The sequence below is a fragment of the Dermatophagoides farinae genome, chromosome 7, assembly GCF_024713945.1.
Source record: "Dermatophagoides farinae isolate YC_2012a chromosome 7, ASM2471394v1, whole genome shotgun sequence".
In the NCBI taxonomy this organism is placed as follows: Eukaryota; Metazoa; Arthropoda; class Arachnida; order Sarcoptiformes; family Pyroglyphidae; genus Dermatophagoides; species Dermatophagoides farinae.
In genome coordinates this window covers 4015083-4036246 of record NC_134683.1, presented here as the reverse complement: position 1 = coordinate 4036246, position 21164 = coordinate 4015083, and the positions used below count along the sequence as shown (strand labels likewise).

The 21164-nt window shown below is 32.8% G+C and overlaps 1 protein-coding gene across 1 annotated transcript; it reads left to right on the top strand.

Annotated features, from left to right (window-relative positions):
• Window positions 1-3283: 3283 nt before the first annotated feature.
• LOC124496906 (titin-like) lies at window positions 3284-19786 on the top strand. The gene is given in 11 exon segments (XM_075732678.1): window positions 3284-4422; window positions 5281-5430; window positions 5505-5748; window positions 5881-6476; window positions 6542-7865; window positions 7867-17320; window positions 17390-18042; window positions 18123-18252; window positions 18326-18757; window positions 18827-18997; window positions 19102-19786. Coding segments are annotated over 11 exon segments (13350 nt in total). The 5' UTR covers window positions 3284-4390; the 3' UTR covers window positions 19266-19786.
• The last annotated feature ends 1378 nt before the right edge of the window (window positions 19787-21164 follow it).

The window sequence follows — 21164 nt, the reverse complement described above, 5'->3', positions numbered from 1 at the left end:
ATCTAGTATTTACATGGTATGTATGTTCAGCGGTTTAGAAATCACTGGATGATCTTTATATTCGTGATAAGTGGGGCCGCAAAATCTTTAAAATATAATTAAATTATATGTAGATAAAACATAAAAAGAAAAAAAAATTAATTACCGGCAGGCGAAATAGGTGGAAAAATTTTGTTTAAATCCTAACAGTTCTGACACCCCCAAATTATCGCCTATCACAAAAGCCAATCAGACTTTTATAGTGATGCCACGTTCCCAGAAGAATAGTCCTCGGTCCTGGAAATTAAAGTTATTGAAAAAATTATAATAACTATGCAAAAACATACTTCTAGCCGCTTCAAATCTGAAACCAATGGTGAAAGAATTTGGTGGATCGAAGTTGCTTTTATGGTTTTACGATTAGCCAAAAGGAGAGCTGGGAAATCTTCCGATTTAGTCCTGTATTTGGTGGTATTGTCCGAATCCAAATACAAAGAAAAAATCTTTTGCGTGCATCGTGTAAAATTTGTTCACCTAAATTTTTTTAGTAATTTATCAATTGATCATTGGCGAAAATATATGAATTGTTAAAAGAAATTTCTTCAAGAAATATCGAAACATCTTGTTCAATAATCGTCACTTTCCGGATATAAAATAAATCTGTCGTTGTTGTTTTAAATTTGTCGTTAAAAAATATAACTTTTTCGTTTTCAATGACAAGTCGTTTTGCTTTGATGAAAACGATATAGTCATCTGAATCACCTTTAACGATAGCACGGACTATGTTTCTGTCCAACGATCAGGATTCAAGAGCTATTTTAAATGAAAAAATTAGATCAATAATTTTAAGAATCAATCACATAAATTTGAATGATCTTACAAGTTTGATTCGCTGCCTCGTCCAAATGACATTTTGTAGCCAAGAATTTCATTCTGGGCTAGATTATCGCTTATAACTTTGGATAATCTTATTTTCAAATTTTTCATCAAGTTCAGCGCTCAATTGGTAAATGCTACAAACGCAAAACTTTGTTTTGATCATTCATCAATGTCGAAAACATTTCGATAAGACGGCAAAAAAATTCAAATTTCTAAAATAATAAACACTAGAATAAGTCAATCTTTTTTACCATTTAAAAACTTACTTGAATCGCCGCCTTTCCCATTATTTGGAAGTTCGGCTCGAGTTAGTTGACCCACCTGATGGATTTGATCTTCCTCCTAATTTCTCACTTCCTTACTTTCAACCAAATCAAAATTGATTTGGTGACATCAGTCAGAATGCCTTCCTGAATGTCATGAAAGAGGTCGGGAAGGGCCAACTTGAACAGGTTGCAGTTGAGTTTAAAAAACTCACTGCTTCTCATGATACCATACTTTTTTGATAATTTCATTTATTACACAAATTTTTTAATTTAATTTTGATGGAATTTTTTTTTCACAATATAAATTCGAAGTGGAAATTCTATGAAAATGCTACACGCATGTTTCCATGCTCATGCTTTATATTCCGTTCGTTTTTCATCCGCACATGTTCATAGATGATGTTACAGCTTAAAAATTGTTAAAAATCGTGTATACACGACGACCATCAATGTGTCACAATGGACACATTTGACTATTTCCACCCAATTGGATGAAAACACACAAACAAATAGACCCCCATTTTTGGGGTAGACTTTATATTATTTATACACACACACACACAAACAGGGTGCAATGATTCATGCATCCATGATGAGGTGATTCTGCATCAGCATTAATTACCTATACTAATGACAATAATGATCATGATGATGATGATCGACGTGCAATACATACTGGTATTGTTTCATTTTCACTTCCATGTCGTATGTTTGGTGCACCGGATGTTTATACACGAACATCATCATATATTGATTGGATCAATAATGTTATCAATAATAATAATAATGGTAAAAAAATGATTTAGGAATTTGTGGCTCCTTATCATCAGCTGTCAAAATCATTGATGTTATTATATATTGAAAATTGTTTCTTTTCGTTTTTCGTTTTTTTTTTGATCATTTTTTTTACCCTAATTTCAATTTCAATTTTAATTAAAAAAAATTGAACAATATTTTGCAATATTTAAATTGAAAAACTAATTTGTTTTTTGTTGTGATGATTGATTTTATTTACAATCTATAAAAGTGCTGCCATCTATTGTTAATGGTGAAAAGAGTTTTTACAGAATTTATTTTTCATATAATAAATATATAACAAGCGTCATACATTTGAAAACGGAAAAAAAGTTGTTTCCGTAAGATCCATGCAATTTGAATAGAACATAATTATCATAAAAAATATATTAACAGAACACAATTACATGAATTACAACATAAATATTTGTGTTGCGGGCTGTACATAATTACCGCAATAATTTGGGTATATATGTCTTTGATTATGAATATCATTTTTTCATATATTAAACTAGAATTTTACCATGGTGGAAATTAAAATTTTCTAGTCGATTAATAATATGATGATCGATGGTGATGTTAGATCAAATCCATTTTCTTTGCACTTGATGATTACATTCAGTTAAATTAGATTCGTTATTGATTTCGAATGAAGGTGTAATATTTGAATTATGTGTTGGTTGCGATCGATAATTTGTCTCAAAAATTTTGTTGAGAAGTGTATAAATTATCAAATTCCTCAAGAGTTTTTAGTACGTCGTATTCGTAAAATTGTCATCTTGAAATTGTTGGAACCATGGTTGAACAGTACGAGAAGTGGTAGTGATTTCGACAGCAGCTCTCGTGGTGGTCGTCAATTATTTGATGTTGTATTTGTAAAAGGTTTCTTTGTATTTGGAATAGCTGATTTCGTTGGTTGTGATCCATGTTTCTAAATTGAATATATCAGAATCAATTATTGTGAATGTTTATTTTTTTATGTTTATATAAGCCACCTTTGCTGAAGAACGATTTTCCACATCCAATTTTCTTGCACTTATTTTTCTGTTCAAGATGGAATATTTTCTCGTGTTCATTATATTTTCCAATTTTCAGGAATTTTTTGTCGCATCTTGGTCAAGGACAAAGAAATTTAAAACTCTTCTTTATCATTACCATAATTTGGAAATAATGATACAGATGAGGATATAAAAATAAATGTAATTGTTGCAACATCAAAATCGTTCATAATTTGATCATGAATAGAATTTAGAATTTTTTTTTTTTTTGATAATTTCATTTATTACACAGAAATTTTTTAATTTAATTTTGTTGAAATTTTTTTCACATAAATTCGAAGTGGAAATGCTATGAAAATGCCACACACGTGTGTTTTCCATGCTCATGCTTTATATTCCGTTCGTTTTTCATCCACACATGTCCATAGATGATGTTACAGCTTAAAAACTGGTAAAAATTGTGCCATCAATGTCAACATAGACACATTTGACTATTTCCATCCAATTGGATGAAAAGAAAAGATTTCTCCCGCTTTTGTGACAATAAAATAATCACACACATCTACTAAAAATGTAGAACAACGAACAACGAACAAACACCACCAGATGCAGAGCATAGAAACCGAAACATATACGGATAAAGAATTTACACATTTCTCACATAAATTCTTTATACAAACGAAACGAAAATTGGGGGCAAACAAAGTTATTTTTTCAAGTTTTCATTTATATATTGATATATAAACGCGCATGCTCAAATCATTAAAATTGCAATCCATTCAATGATGATGATGATGAAAAATTCTTCCTGTTGATATTCTTATTGTTGATCATTCGCAAATTATCACGATTCTTGAATGGTTACGCGGTGTGTGCGTGTGCTTGATAAAATATTGGTGGTTAACAAACAAAAAAAAAACGAGAACGAGAACGAAACATTTACTACGGGCATTTAATATTGGCCCGGTATTTGTTTCACGAATGAGATAATAATGTATACCAGCAGAGTGTGAATTGCGATTAATTTTTGAATTGGATGAAAGTGAAACAAAAATGCACACGAATAATATCAACAATGAACCATCGTAAACGAAAATACGAACTAACCTGATCGAATCATTTTTTTTAATGATTCGATTAAGGTTTTTTGTTTTCACATTCGAACGACGACGACGACGACGAAAAACCTTGTTTTGTTTTCAACGAATTTGTGATTTTTAATAATTTTAAAATTCAAACATACACACACAAAAAAAAACAACAGTTCATTTTCGAGAACCGAAAAATTTAATTCTGTTTCGTCCATCATCATCATCATCGTCATCAATCATCATCATCATCATCATCATCTTTTAATATCATCCATTTGTCTGCTTCTTACGTAATCGACTAACTAAAAAAAAGCTAAACTAAAAATTTCATCATCAGTCAATCATCGAGAATTTTCATCAAAAACACACCTAATAATTAATCATGGACACACAACAACAACAACAACAAGAAACGTAAGTTTTTTCCATATAAAAAAAATTCGAATGTTTGTTGTTGATGACAATAACAACAACAACAACGACAAACATTTGAATTTTTTACCCCTTTTATGGATTTTCGAGTTCTTTCTTTTTTTTCTAATGTTCGGCGTTTCCTATATCCTTTTTCATTGTTGTTGTTGTTGTTGTTGTTCAACTCTCAACAAAATGAATGAATGAATTCAACCCATTAACACAGTTAAATAGAAATTTAGTTCGAAAAGAATTCGAACCAATGAGAGAATATTGTTGTTGTATCGTTGATGATGATGATACGAACTTTAAAAAAGAAAAAAAAAATTTCTAATTATAGAATCGATTTTTTTGCCTGTTGAATATATATTCACTGTGTGTGTGTGTTTACGTGTTTTTTTTGCTACACATTTTTTCTGTCAAGAATCATCAACAACGACAACGCCCCCCCACTATATTGCCGTCAATCCGTAATTTAGGAAATGAAAAATGAATTCATCATGGTGGTAGTGGTGGTGTTGTCTGGATGTTTGGCTGCCATCACCATTATTGTTGTTGTTGTTGCTAGTGATGAATAAAGATTATGATGATGGCAATGAGAGATGATCTTTTGAATAATAACTCAAAAGGAAATGAAATATTCAAACAACGTAACAGCCGATTGCTTTAGCTAAAAATATATTCGCTCTAGAAACAAAAAAAAAGTAGAATATAAAATAATAAATTACAAACCCAGAATTTAGCGAAAAAAAAAAATTTAAAAAGAATTTGAATTGCAAAAGTGTTATTTGCTGATTGGATTTGAATTGATTGATTAATATATTGATTTTCTTTTTCGTTAAATCAAATGCCGGAATCAAGGCCATATTTGGCACCGTTATTTGAGCGACCACCAGAGATTGAAAATATTCATGAAGGTGATGATGTATTGCTCAAATGTAAGATACGTGCACAGCCACCGGCTACAGTACGTTGGGTACGACATGGCTATATGCTGACACATACTAACAAGTAAGTAGTGTATCGATTGTTTAATTATCGATTGTATTGATTATTGAATTTTTTTCCCATTTTTTTTATTGAAGATATCTCATTTCAAATAATCCACAAACCGGATATCATTCATTAATTATAAAAAATTTTCACGAAATCGATGATGGTGAATATGTTTGTATTGCCAGCAATGTGGCTGGTGAATCATCAATTATAGCGGTAATTAAAAAAGGTGATAAAAAAGATAATAAACCAGAAATGGCAACTAGACAATTTGATTCATTCAAAGAATTACATGATTTTCAATTGAATCGTTTGACACGTCAAATCGATATGGTAAGCAATTCTGATTCCGAATTAATATTCTTGGTTTCATACTCTCTCTCTCTCTCTCTCTCTCTCTCTCTCTCTCTCTCTCTCTCTCTCTCTCTCTCTCTCTCTCTCTATATCTCTCTCGCGACTTTTCAGAAATCAAATTTTGATTGCGAAAAATTCGAAAACGATCTAATCAAAAATGACGAATTTCGCCATAATAAATGTTCATTATTTGAACGTGATGAACATTTTAATCGATTAAATCAACAAAGTGATCAACGCCGTACGGATATGGTGGAATCGGCACCTGAAATTATTGAAAAACCAAAAGATATTGTTTGTTATGAAAATGATGATCTTGTATTCGATATTCGTGTCGGTGGTAATCCGATACCGAAAATTTATTGGTTCAAAAATGGTCAACCAATGCCACAGATAGAGAATAAATGTCGAATAAGTTATGATAATGATATTGTACGATTACATATTTCACGATTATTAAATGAAGATGCCGGAAGTTATACAATTCTTGCTGAAAATAATCATGGATCAGCAACATTTTCAATCAATCTGAATGTACATTATTTTATTGAAGATGATATCTATACAAAACCGCAATCGAAACCAACAAATGCAACTGGAACTAACCTGATGTCCGGTGGTATAAATACACAACAACAACAAACTATGACGACGAAAACAACAACAACAACAATAACACAACAACGACAAACTACAACATCAAGAAGGTGGGTGGTAGTATGGATCGGTAGTGTTTGCGGTAATTAATTAATTTTTTTTGTTACATTTTCAGTGCTGATACCGTAGATGAATTGCCAATCATAAGTGGTATACGGCCAAATTTCTATCTAATTCCATATGATATGGAAGCAATGGAAAATCAAATTGTACGATTCGAATTACGTGTTAGTGGACGCCCAGAACCGGAAATCACATGGTTCAAAGATGGTCGACAATTATTTGATTGTGAACATTTTAAATTAGTAGTAAATGAAGAAGGTAGTCATGCATTATTAATAATGGGAGCTGATCCACAAGATTCTGGCCTTTATAAATGCGTTGCTTCAAATCAAAATGGCCAATCAGCATTTACAGTACGATTATTGGTGTTGGAAAAAGAACCAACGGTATCACCGAAATTTGTTGAAAGATTTCAAAATACCACAATCAAGGCTGGTGAATCAATTGTCTTTCATTGTCGTGCTGTTGGAACACCATCACCAATTTTGACGTGGCAAAAAGATGGTATACAAATTGATCCAAATCCACCGGCCGTTGAAATTCGTTCGGATCAATGTTCATCATCATTATATTTGAATAATGTTTCGGCACGTGATTCTGGCTGGTATCAATGTACAGCACAGAATCAAGGCGGCACAGTTGCAACACGTGCACGTTTAAATATTGAATCTGATCAGAAAACTCTGTTGCAAGGTGAACCATTGAGATTGAATCTACCAAAAACACATCGTCGAATTGAACCAGAACCAGGACAACAATCAGAAACAATTATCTTGAGACATGTTCAGCGATATTATGAAGAAATACCACCAGAACAACGTGATTTCATTACATATGAAGAACGTAAAACAAAACCAATATTTGCAACACATTTACGTGATGTTAATCTCCAAAAAGGAATGACTGGACATTTTGAAGCATATTTAAAAGCAGCTGATTATTCAAATATGAAAATTGAATGGTTTCTCAATGATAAACTATTGGAAAATAGTGAACGATTTATTATTACAGATAAATATGGTTATATTGCCTTAACAATATTAAATGTACAGCCAGAAGATTCTGGTATCATCACATGTAAAGTAACGAATCAATATGGTGATGCACAAACATCGGCTACATTGAAATGTGCCGATACAATAGCAGCACCAGCACCAGCACCAGTACCAGCCACAACAACAACAACAGCAAAACCAGAAAAACCAATACAACAACAAGTGAAACCAGAACAAGAAAAACAAAAAGAGACGACTATATCACAACAAAAGCAACAAGCGAAACAACAGGAGGAAAAAGACGAAGAATATCGACAAAAATACCAACAAATTGAAGATTCAGAATTTTATAGTTATCAAAAAGAAGTAGAAGAATCGTATAGGAAAAATTGCACCACATTTTGTACGGCCATTACAATCACAAATTTTGACCACACAAGGTGCAACAATATTATTGGAAGCACAAATCACACCAGTAAATGATCCAAATATGCGTATAGAATGGTATCTAAATGGACAACCATTAATATCTAATGAACGAATAAGTTCTAAATTTAATTTTGGTTATATTTCATTGGTTATTGTTGATCTACGTGAATCTGATAGCGGCGTCTATATGGTCAGAGCCATTAATGGTGCCAATGAAGCTACATCAACTGCATCGATTCATGTGAATCCGCTTGAACCACCACCACCACCACCAGCACCAAAACCAATTATTGAGAAAAAACATCAACAAGTGGAAACGGAAACACAACAACAACAACAACAAACAACGACAACAGCAACAAGTAAAATTCGTAAACATACACGTGAAGAACATGTTTATAGTCCAACTGCTGCTTCGATTGTTGATATTCGACAAATACGTCCATATTTTAAAAAACATTTTCAAAATTTAATTGATACTACAAAAGGTGACACAATTCGTTTTGAAGCATTAGTTGAACCAAATGATGATCCAAATCTTGAAGTTTATATAGTGAAAGATGAACAAATAATTTTGCCAACACCAAAAATACAAATTCTTTATAATCGTGGTTTAGTATCAATTTGTATCAATGATTTAGCCACAGAAGATTGTGGCGTATATAAATGTACAGTAAAAAATTCATTAGGTCAAGCTGAAACAATTGGTGAGTTACGCGTAAAAGAACCAGTAAAAATGGATGATCAATATTTAAAATTTCAACAACAACAACAAATGGACACAATGACAACAAAAGAAACTGTTCTAGCTACACAAGAATTCTATACGCATACACAACCACCACCACCACCACAACCACCGGTAATAGCAATGAAACAAGAATCATCACCACCGGTGATGCAATTTCAGCCATCACCACAGGTACAAACAAAGCAGCCACCAATTAAATCTGTAGCAGTGCCAAAAATGACCACTGGTATGGCACCAATATTTCGTATACCGTTACAGATACCACCATTAATGTATAGTGAAGGTGAAAATGTCTATATGGAAGCATTTATTGAACCAGTTAATGATCCAAATTTGAAAATTGAATGGTATCTTGATAAAGTACCGGTTGTATTCACTCAACGACATCATCAAAAATTTGATTTTGGCTGTATTTCGATGATGATTGAAACGGTTAACATAAATGATGGTGGTGAATATACCTGTTGTGTACGTAATCATTATGGCCAGGCTGTATCATCGGCTAATGTTTCGATTGTAAGAATTCCTGGTGTAGAACAAACACAACCACCAGAAATTCCACCACCACCACGTCCTGCATTACCAATTCATATAGCACCAGCTATACCACCGCCACCTGTTTATTCATATTTTGATGAAAGTCAACGGATGCAAACCAAACAAGAATGGTTTGATACAACAAAAACAACAGTGACAACAGATCAGTATGAACAAATTGTACCACAAAGAGCTTATTATCAAGAAGTGTATCCGGTTACAACTGGTCCGCCACCACCAATTCTAACCACAACGGAACCACGTGAAATATTTCCAAAACCCAAATTTGTTACTAAAATGAATAATGTTACAATACCAGAAGGTAAAACAGCATGTCTGGAAAGTCGTATCGAACCGACATTAGATCCAAATCTAGCAATTGATTGGTTTTTCAATGGCAAACCATTAACCGTTGGTAATCGTTTTCAACCATATTATCATTTTGATTATGTTGTATTGAAAATATTGAAAACACAACCAAATGATTCTGGTTTGTATACATGTCGTGTATCGAATGAATCTGGTTTCGATGAAATGTCCACTACAATTGTTTGTTATGAAGAAAATCTTGAAACGGACATACAATTTCATGAACCAATAACAAAAACAAAACATCGAGATGATGAAGAAATTTCTGGACAACAACAACAAGCACCAAGAATAAAATCCACTTCGATGAAAGATATCCATACGATTGAAGGACAAAAAATTCATTTAGAATGTTATGTACAACCAATGGATGATCCAGATCTTGTGGTGGAATGGTATAAAGATAATGAACTATTGAGAAAAGGATCACGATTTGTAGAGATTTGTGATTTTGGTTATGTTTGTCTGGATATTCTTTGCGTTTATCCGGAAGACAGTGGATTGTATACATTGAAAGCAACCAATAAATATGGTACGGTAACAAAATCATGTAATATTTATTGTATGCCAACTGCAAATCTTGATACAAGATCATTGAATGAAATTAGTATGCAAAGTATACGTCGTTTAGAATTGCGTCATGAACAACGATTTGAACGTGAAACACTGATAACTGAACCACCAAAATTCTTGCAACCATTACAATCAGCTAAACGTATTGAAAATGAACGTGTTCATTTTGAAACACGATTGGTGCCCATTGGTGATGAAAATCTCCATGTGGAATGGTTTTTAAATGGACAATCATTGAAATCAAGTTCAAGAATTTCATTTATAAATGATTTTGGTTATGTATCATTGGATATTAAAGAATTAACACCATATGATTCTGGTACCTACACATGTAGAGCACGTAATGCTAATGGTGAAGATAGTGTTTCCGCTACGTTAACAGTACAAGCAACCGATACAATTATCAATGATACAATACATCCAGGAACGGTAGCAAAATTCTCGACATTAGAAACGAAAACATTTAAACGTAAAGAAATTGAAGATGATATCACCGGACAAACACGACCAACATTTAAACATTCATTGAAAGGAACACGTCAATTAGAAGAAGGAATGGCAGCACATTTTCAATGTGTTGTGGAACCATCGCGTGATGAAACAATGAATGTTGAATGGTTTCATAATGGCCGACCAATGCCCGTTGGAAATCGTTATCATACATTGTTTGATTTTGGTTTCATAACATTAGATATATTGAAAGTTACTGCTGAAGATTCCGGTGAATATCGTATACGTGTCACAAATCATCTTGGCATGGTTGAAGATAGTATCCATTTAACAGTTATTGAACGTGATACAATACTACGTGGTAGTCAACAACCACAAAGTTTGGAAAAAATTCAGATTCTTGAACGTACATCATCAGCACATAAAAAGAAAAAAATTGAAGATGATTATGTGATTATTGATCAACCGAAATTTGGTCAAAAATTACCAGAACTAAGTGAACTAATGGAAGGACAACCATTGTATGTGGAAAGTACGCTTACGCCTATAAATGATCCAACAATGAAAGTTGATTGGTATCTCAATGATCAATTACTGAAATGTGGTCACCGATTTCGTACATTGAATGATTTTGGTTATGTTTCATTGCAAATTCTATACGCTTATCCAGAAGATAGTGGCCGTTATGAATGTCGTGCCACAAATGATCTTGGTGAAGATCGTATTCATTGCAATGTACAGGTGAAAAGTCGAAAAATTATCGATACATCAACCATACATGATGAATCATTGGCTCGAATTCAACAAATTGAACGCCATACACGTGTGAAACAAGAACAAGAAATTTTTGATCAACCAATACGGCCAAGAATTATTCGACCATTGCGTAATTCACATGAATTAAATGAAGGTGATTCTGTGTGTTTAGAATTGACAGCTGAACCAGTGAATGATTCAACGATGATTATTGAATGGTCACATGATGGAGTTCCTATTAAAACTGGTCATCGTTTTGTTGTTATTCATGAATTTGGTTATATCGCTCTAAGGATTCTTTATGTTTATCCAGAAGATTCCGGTACATATACCGTACGGATATCGAATGCATCTGGTGAAGTGATACAAACATCAAATATAATTGTCAAGGAAAAAAGAAATATCATTTTCGATACAATTCATCCGGAAGGATTGGAAAAAATCCAAATGTTAGAAAAACATGTACAACGAACCACTAGAATTGATTATGAACAAATGGACATGACCGCGGCACCACATTTTGTTTCAAAACTTCGTGCCAATAATACTCAACTGACCGAAGGTGATAATTGTCATATTGAATGTCAAATTGAACCGATTAATGATCCAGACATGGTGGTTGAAATATTGCATGATGGCCGACCATTAAAAACTGGTTCACGTTTTCGTACACTTTGTGAATTTGGTTACATAGCATTGGATATTCATTCAATGAATCCAGAAGATATGGGCACATATAAATTTCGTATATCAAATCGTTTAGGACAAATTGAAGATAATATCAATCTGCAAGTAAGACCAATAAAATCCATTCAAACTGATACAATGTATGGTGAAACATTGAAAAAATTAAATATCCTGGAACAACAACAAGCTCATCGAGTAACCGATGTAGATGATGGCAAAACACAACAAAAACCAATATTTACACAACCATTACATAATGTTTATAATGTAAGGGAAGGATCAAATGCTCATCTTGAATGTCGTCTAATACCGGTGGGTGATCCATCAATGAACGTGGAATGGTATAAAAATGGCCGACCATTACAGCATAGTTCTCGTTATCATCATATCAATGATTTTGGTTACATTTCATTGGATATTCATAAAGTTGAATCGAAAGATTCAGGCACCTATACAGTAAGAGCAACAAATGAATTAGGTGAAGCACATACACTATGTACATTGGAAATACCGTCGGAAAAATCCGTCATCACCGACACAACAAATGTTGAATCATTGAAAACCATTCAATATTTGGAACGTAATTTAAGAGCCACCAGATCAGATCATGATCAACAGCAACGAATGGAGAAACCGAATTTTTTCGTACCAATTCGTGGTCCAAACATGGTGAATGAAAATGATCGCGTATGTTTGGAATGTCAAGTAACACCGATTGGTGATTCAACAATGACATATCAATGGTATAAAAATGGCCAAGAATTATCACCAAGTTCAAGAATTGCAACATCAAATGATTTTGGTTATGTTTTTTTGGAAATTGCTTCCGCCTGTGAAGATGATAGTGGTGTTTATATGTTGAAAATTGCCAACGAATCTGGTGAAGCAATTTCATCACATCAATTACGTGTGAATACATTTCCAGCAATCGATACACAATGTCAACATCCAGAAACATATAAACAGATTCAATATTTGGAAAAATTTAAACGTGGCTCACATCGACAACCAATTCAACAGCAGCCATCAATGGGTGAACCACCAAAATTTACCAAACATTTGAATAGTATCGATAATGGTAATGAAGGTGATTATATAAGGCTAGAAACACGTGTTGAACCTGAGATGGATGAAAAACTAACAATTGAATGGTATAAAAATGGCCAAATATTAACACTTGGTTCACGTATTACATCGAATTTTGATTTTGGTCTCGTCATTTTGGAAATTATTGGCGCAAAAAGTGAAGATACTGGTGTTTATACTTGTCGAGCTGTAAATCAATTTGGAGAGGCAACCAATTCTTGTACGATCAAAATAAAAGATAGTAACCGCATTGAAACTGGATCATTTTTTCCGGAAACATTGAAAACCATCGAACAATTGGAACAACATCCATCAAAGATTCATAAATCAACAGGTCAATTAGAAATACGACCACAACAACAAGGAGGTCAACCTCCTTATTTTACAAATCATATACAGAATATGGTCATACCAGAAGGTCAAAATGTTACATTTGAATGTAACGTACAACAGCCAATACAAGATCCAAATTTAGAATTCCGTATTCTACATAATGGACGTGAAATTCAAGTAGGAAATCGAATTCTCGTACAACATGAATTCGGATATGTACGTATTGAAATTGATTCCGTTAAACCACAAGATTCTGGTATCTATACGGTAAAAGTGGCAAATAATTTTGGTGAATCCACTTCAACAGCATCATTGAATGTAATACCGACAACTAATGTTGATTATCAACCGGTACATCCTGCCGGTATGAAAGGAATGAAAGCAATTGAAAAAATTGAAAAACAACAACAAAAATATACATCGACTATTACCACCACCACTGCTACACAGCCAGAAAAAGAATTTCCATCTTCACCCAAATTTATACGATCATTACCAAATGAAATCCGAATACGTGAAGGTAATGATTTGGAATTGAATTGTGAAATATCAGATGATACAACCAGTAAAATTGAATGGTTTCTAAATGGCGTACCATTAAATGGTTCATCACCAAGAATAAATCTGAAACAAGAATCGGGTAAAATTCTTTTAACAATCAAAAAATCTGAACCAAAAGATTCTGGACTTTATAAATGTCGTGCATCAAATAATCAAGGTGAATCATATACAACCACACAGGTATATGTACAGCCAAGTGAATCAAATATTGTCAGGGAATCATTATTCTACGAACAAACAACGACAACGACAATTGATGACGAAATCCACGATAAATTGCCATCAATTATACCGTTAACAGATACGGAAATTTTTCTGAATGAAGGTTCAAGTCTTCATCTTGAAGTCAAAGTTGATCCGATGAATGATTCATCAATGCAAATTGAATGGTATCATAATGAAACCGAGCTAAAAATCGGTAATCGTATCACAACGTTTCATGGATTTGGTTTTGCTATCCTGGAGATTAATGATTGTAATCGTGATGACGGTGGAACATATGCATGTATCGCTAGAAATGATAAAGGTTATTCACAACAAAATTTCCAGGTTAATCTGATTGAAACGATGATCAATGAACCAATGATCCAGCAACCACATCCACAGCCACAACAAGAAAAACCACAATTTCAACAACCATTAAATGAAGACATTCAAGTAGTGGAAGGTGAAAGTATTCATGTTGCAACAACCGTAATACCACATGATATACAATTAGAATGGTTTCATAATGGCCAACCATTACAACAAAGTTCAAGAATCAAAACAACCGGTGATTTTGGTTACGTAGTGTTGGAAATATCAAAAGTAGAACCAAAAGATTCTGGTGAATATCTACTTGTAGCTACTAACAAGTACGGTATTGATACATTAAAATTTAATCTTGATTGTCAACCAACAAGTAATATTGATCATGGTGCAATGTTGGATCCAAAATATCAATCAACATTACAAATGATGCCAAGGCCACAACAAGTGGCGCCAAAATTTAATCGTAAATTACCTGAACAAATTAATGTTTGGGAAGGACAAAGTGTCCATTTGGAAAGTGATTATCAACCATTTGATGGTACAGTACAAATTGACTTCTTAAGGGATGGAAAACCATTGGTGGCAAGTGAACGTTTTCAAACAATAAATGAATTTAGTTTTGCAATACTGGATATTGTCTATCTTTATGAAGAAGATAGTGGTATTTATGAAATACGTGCCACCAATCAATTTGGTACCGATCGTGTACAAACACGTGTTAATGTACAATCAAGAGATCAACAGCAACAAATACTACTACCAGGTGAAACAGTGCCAACAATCAATTATATTGATCGTGTTGTCAGTAGTAGAACAACACACATACAACGAGAAGTGGAAACACGTTATGAATCACCAAAATTTGAATTACCATTAAATGATCAAACAAATCTGAAAGAAGGTGATTGTGTTCATTTGGAAACACGTGTAACACCTTCATCAGATCCATCATTATCAATTGAATGGTATAAAGATAATCAACCATTACGTGCATCAAATCGAATCCGTACAATAAGTGAATTTGGTTTTGTCATCTTGGAAATAAGTCCAGTCTGTCCAGAAGATAGTGGTCTTTATACAGTTCGTGCTACCAATAATGTTGGTGAAGCTGTACTTTCTACACGTATTTTCTGTCACGATAGCCGTAATATTGTTTATGATAGCCAAATATTACAACATACAACAACGATGGATAAAGCACAGATTTTCAGTAGTACAAAACAACAAAAACCACGATTTCTTGATCAATTAACTGATCTGAATATGAAAGAACATGATTTTATTCATTTGGAATCCCGTTTAACACCGATTGGTGATCCAACAATGAATGTTGAATGGTTTGTCAATGGAAAACCATTTACAACTGGATCAAGATTTCGTACAATCAGTGATTTTGGTTATGTTGTGCTAGAAATCATTGAAGCATATGCACGTGATTCTGGTGTCTATGAATGTGTTGCCACTAATCAATATGGCCGAGATTCAATTAAAAGTCAAATAAATGTGGAAAAAACAAAAAATGTCATAATGGAAACACAATTACCGGTGGAACACAGCCGAACATTACAATCATTGGAACAACGTATCATGAATCAACAATTTATTCGTAAATCCGATGCTGATGATCAACGAGAATTTCCGATGCCAAAATTTTTCGGTAAAATTGAATCCACTATCCACAGAAAAGAAGGTGATGCATTACATGTGGATTGTCGTGTTGAACCGTCAAATGATCCTGATCTTACTATTGAATGGTTTCTTGATGGTAAACCATTAATTACAAGTTCACGTATACATTCAATCAATGATTTTGGTTTCGTTGTATTGGATATTGATTGGCTATTTGATCGTGATTGTGGTACATATCAATGTGTCGCTAGTAATCATCATGGTAGTGATACATTTGCATTTAATCTGGTTGTTAAACCAGAATCCAATATTGTTTATGATAGTCAATTACAACCAACTATTTCAACATCAACAACAATAACATCACCACAGCAACAGCAACAAAAACAATTAATGGCACCACATTTTACAAAATCATTAGTGGAAAAAATAATCATAAATGAAGGTGAAAATATCCATTTTGATAGTCGTATTGAACCATTTGGTGACGGTGAAATGAAAATTGAATGGTTACATAATCAGGAACCATTACGTTCAGGTCATCGACATAAAACTATTAATGATTTTGGCTACATTTCATTGGATATTATTTCGGCTGACTTAGAAGATTCTGGCCACTATACATGTGTTGCAAAATCACCACGTGGTGAAGATCAAATCATGTGTTTAGTAGAAGTACGTCCTCGAAAAAAATTGGATTTTAAACCACAAATACCAAAAGAAATGTCAGCTGCATTCGAAAGAATTCAGGATCTTGATCAACAGCAGCAACAAATACCAAGAACACCGGATTTTGTATCACCAGATGATCGACGTGAAAATATGGCACCAACATTTGTACAGAATCCTGAACCACTGTGCGTATTGGAAGGTGATGTGGCACGATTCTGTTGTCGTATAATTGGTTATCCAAAACCTCGAGTTATATGGACATTGAATGGTAAACCAATACCGAATGGATCACGATATAAAATTCGCTATGATGGTATACATCATTTGGAAATTCCAAAAACTCGACAATATGATCAAGGAAAAATCGAAGTAATTGCAAAAAATAATCTTGGTGAAGTTAGTGCATCGACAATGTTGGAAGTTCGTCCAAGAAATGCTGATTATCGTGCCATTTTGAAACATTCACCAAAAAGTAAGTGAAACTAATTAATTATTTTTGATATTCTCATTCTCGAATTCATTCATTTCATTTCATATATAGCTAATTATGATGATAATATGGAAAAATATCAAAAATCACGTAAAGAACTTGAAACAGAAAATGTGTTTGAAGAACGTATTAGTGATAAAAAAGAAGAAATTGTTTGGTACACTGAACAATCTGAAGATGGTGAACGGATAAAAATACGTGAACATCTTGTTGATTATGTACCGATAAAAGCGGATGCAACTTATTGTAAAGATGAAACAACCACAGCAATGAAACCTGCCATGGAAATGGAACCAAAAAAGAAATTTAAAATAATTTCTTCACCAAAACCAAAATCGACTATTTCTATTACACCAGATCAACAACAACAAGCCGAAACATTAGTACATGGACGTGAAGTTGTAACAAAAGAACAGAAACAAACACAAAAAGAAATTCGTGATCAAACTGAGATAACCAGAAAAATTAAAGAAACAAGTTCAATTGATCAAGAACATAAAATGATGACAGCTGAACGTAAAATTGCCACGAAAAAACCACCACAAGCCATTATAATTGGACCAAGATTTATAAAGAAAATTAAACCATGTCGTTGTGTGGAACGTAATCAAGCACGATTTGAATGTGAATTTTCAGGGAAACCAACTCCAGAAGTAACATGGTATAGAGAGAATTTTGAAATTCAATGTTCAGATGATTTTAAGGTAATGTTTCAATGATGATGATTGTTGTCAAGAAAATTAGAAAAAACTAAATTCAATTTCATTTTCATTCACACACACAGATCATAAATGAAGAATTTAAATCCACATTAATCATACAGGAAGTATTCCTGGAAGATTCCGGTGTATTCAGTGTTGCAGTACGAAATGATGGTGGAATCGCTAAATGTTCGGCAAATTTGATTGTTGAAGGTAAGATGATGATTAGGTTCAATTTATTCAATGATGAAAATAATGATAATTTTTTACTCAAAAAAAAAAACAGAAATGCGTAAAAAATCCGATGATGTGCCACCAAGTTTTACGAAAACCATACAATGTATACGAACAAAATCCGGTTTGGTCATCACGTTGGACGCAAAAATTAATGGTTCACAACCGATGAATGTATTTTGGGCTAAAAATGGACAACGTATACAAGAGGATAAAAAACATCGTATCGTTGAACATGAAGATCAATATACATTGGTTGTATTGGATGCCCATGTCGATGATTCTGGTTCCTATGAATGTGTTGCAATGAATAATGTTGGTGAAGCACGTTGTATTGCTGAAGTATTCGTTGAAGAAGCTGAACCATTGTCGGTGGAAAGTTTTCCGGAAGAAGAACCAAAAATAATTGAAAAACTCAAAGATATCACTGTGAAAGAAGGACAATCAGCTGTTTTTAAATGTCGTATTACATGTACGAATCAAGGTAATGAAAAAAAAACTAAATTAATGAATTTGTTCAAATCCTAATTGATTTATTAATTTCTTTCTGTAGAAGTAATCTGGTATAAAGATGATGAAATGATTAAACAATCACGTTATTTCCGTATGACATCAGATCGTGAATGTCATACATTACGTATATATGAAGCATTCACTGAAGATGAAGGCATTTATCGTTGCTGTATTGGTCGTGTATCAACATCGGCACGATTAAGAGTCATTTGTAAGTATTAATCAAAATTTACCCACAAAAAACATTCGACACAAATATATATCAAATCAATAATTGAATATATATCAATTTTTTTTATTTCCATCATCATCTAGCTGATGAAGCAGAAAAACCAAAATTATCCGAATTAAATGATCAAACAATAAAAGAAGATTCACAATTACATTCAACATGTACACTATCTGGTTCACCAACACCAAAAGTAACATGGTATAAAGATGGACAACAAATTTATCAATCCAGAGAAGTTCAGGTATAATCAAAATATATTTAAAGAAAAAATTTTCAATGAAAATTCAATATTATAAAATGATAACAACGCAAACAACATTTGCAAAAAAACACACGCATACACACACTCACAACATCAAAATTCATTCACAAATCACACAAGAATTTACTCAAAAAAAAATTTATGAAAATTTGCATCCTCACTACTACTACTACTTACACGCTCAAATTAATTACAAAACACAAACAGAATATTCTTTCTAATCACTATTAATTGATTACTAAAGATTCTTTCACTTTAGCTGTGAGTGCAAGAATATTCTCAACCACAAACACACACACACAAACATACATTCATTTATTCTTTCTTTTCATTTCTTAATTTTCATTTTTTCTTCCTTTTTTTCTTTTCTTTCTTTTTTCCTTTATGAATATATATAATTTGTCTATCGAAAAAAACAAACAAAAACAACAACAACAACAACTACATCAAAAATACAAAAAACTTGCCTTAAAAATGATGAAATAAATTCGTTGGAAAACAAAAAATTTAAATTTCACTTGATGATGATAATGATGATAATAATGATTAGATTTTACAAGATGATATATCATGCACATTGATTATTGCACAAATATGTCCCGAAGATGAAGGTCAATATCGATGTGTAGCAGAAAATAAGCTTGGAAAATGTGAAAAGAAATTCAAAGTTACAGTGGAAAGTATGATGATGATGATTTTGTTGTTTGTTTGCGATGCGATTTTGAAAATTGAATTTTTTTTTCTATTTTGCACTTGAACACACTTGTACTTTGCAAAAAAAACATTATAATTAGGAAAAAAACAACCAAGTAAAGAGAAATCGGATTCGGAAGATTGGTTGTTGGATGATGATGGTGGCAAAAAACCGAAAAAAGATTGTCAAGTAATATTTGTCAAACCATTACGGCCATTAACCATAAGAAAAAATGAACCAATCATGTTGGAAGCAATTGTTGAATCAGTACCATCACCAAAAATTTATTGGTTTCATGAAAATCGTAAGATAAAAAATTCACGTTTTCATCGTATTGATGAGCAACATGAACCGAATGATGATCGTACAAAAATTCGTACAAAAAGTCAATTACAAATTGATAAAGCACATCCAGATGATTCAGGTAAATATACTGTTCGTGCTATTAATCGTTGTGGTGTACGAACATCATCTGTAAATGTTAATATTCTGGGTAAGTTTGTTGAATTGGTGTGTGCACGTGATTTATGAACAAATAATCTATATACAGGAGAAAAACCAGAATTTATTGAAAAAATTCAATCAGAATTACGCGTTAAAGAAGGCAGTATAATGACAATAAAATTAAAAGCTCAAGGAAATCCAATGCCACGATTAACATGGTATCATAATCAACGAATGATACGTGATCGAAGATTTTTTATTGTTAAAACATTCGAAGAAATTGGTTGGACTGAATTGACCATATTTGAATGTTTCAAAGATGATGAAGGTGAAATTAAATGCGTGGCAGAAAATAAATACGGTCAAACTGAAACCGTTGGACGTATCCAAATTCAAGAAACCACACCATCGGAACAACCGTTGGAGGATGTTTACGCGGATCTAGTACCACCAGATTTCACACGAACATTACGAAATCAAATTGTAAAATTAGGCGAAAAAGATTTCCTATATGAAGTGGATTTTATTGGCAATCCAAAACCAGAAATATTCTGGTATCATAATGGTAAAATTATCGATGCTGATTCTGGTGGTGACCGTGAATATTATCAAATAATAACCGATGGTTATAATTCAAAATTAATCATCAAAAAAATGGATGAAGAAGATATGGGTGAATATCGTGCACGGATATTTTCCTATCTTGGCGAAGCCATTTCCATTGCAGAGATTCGATTTCAAGAACA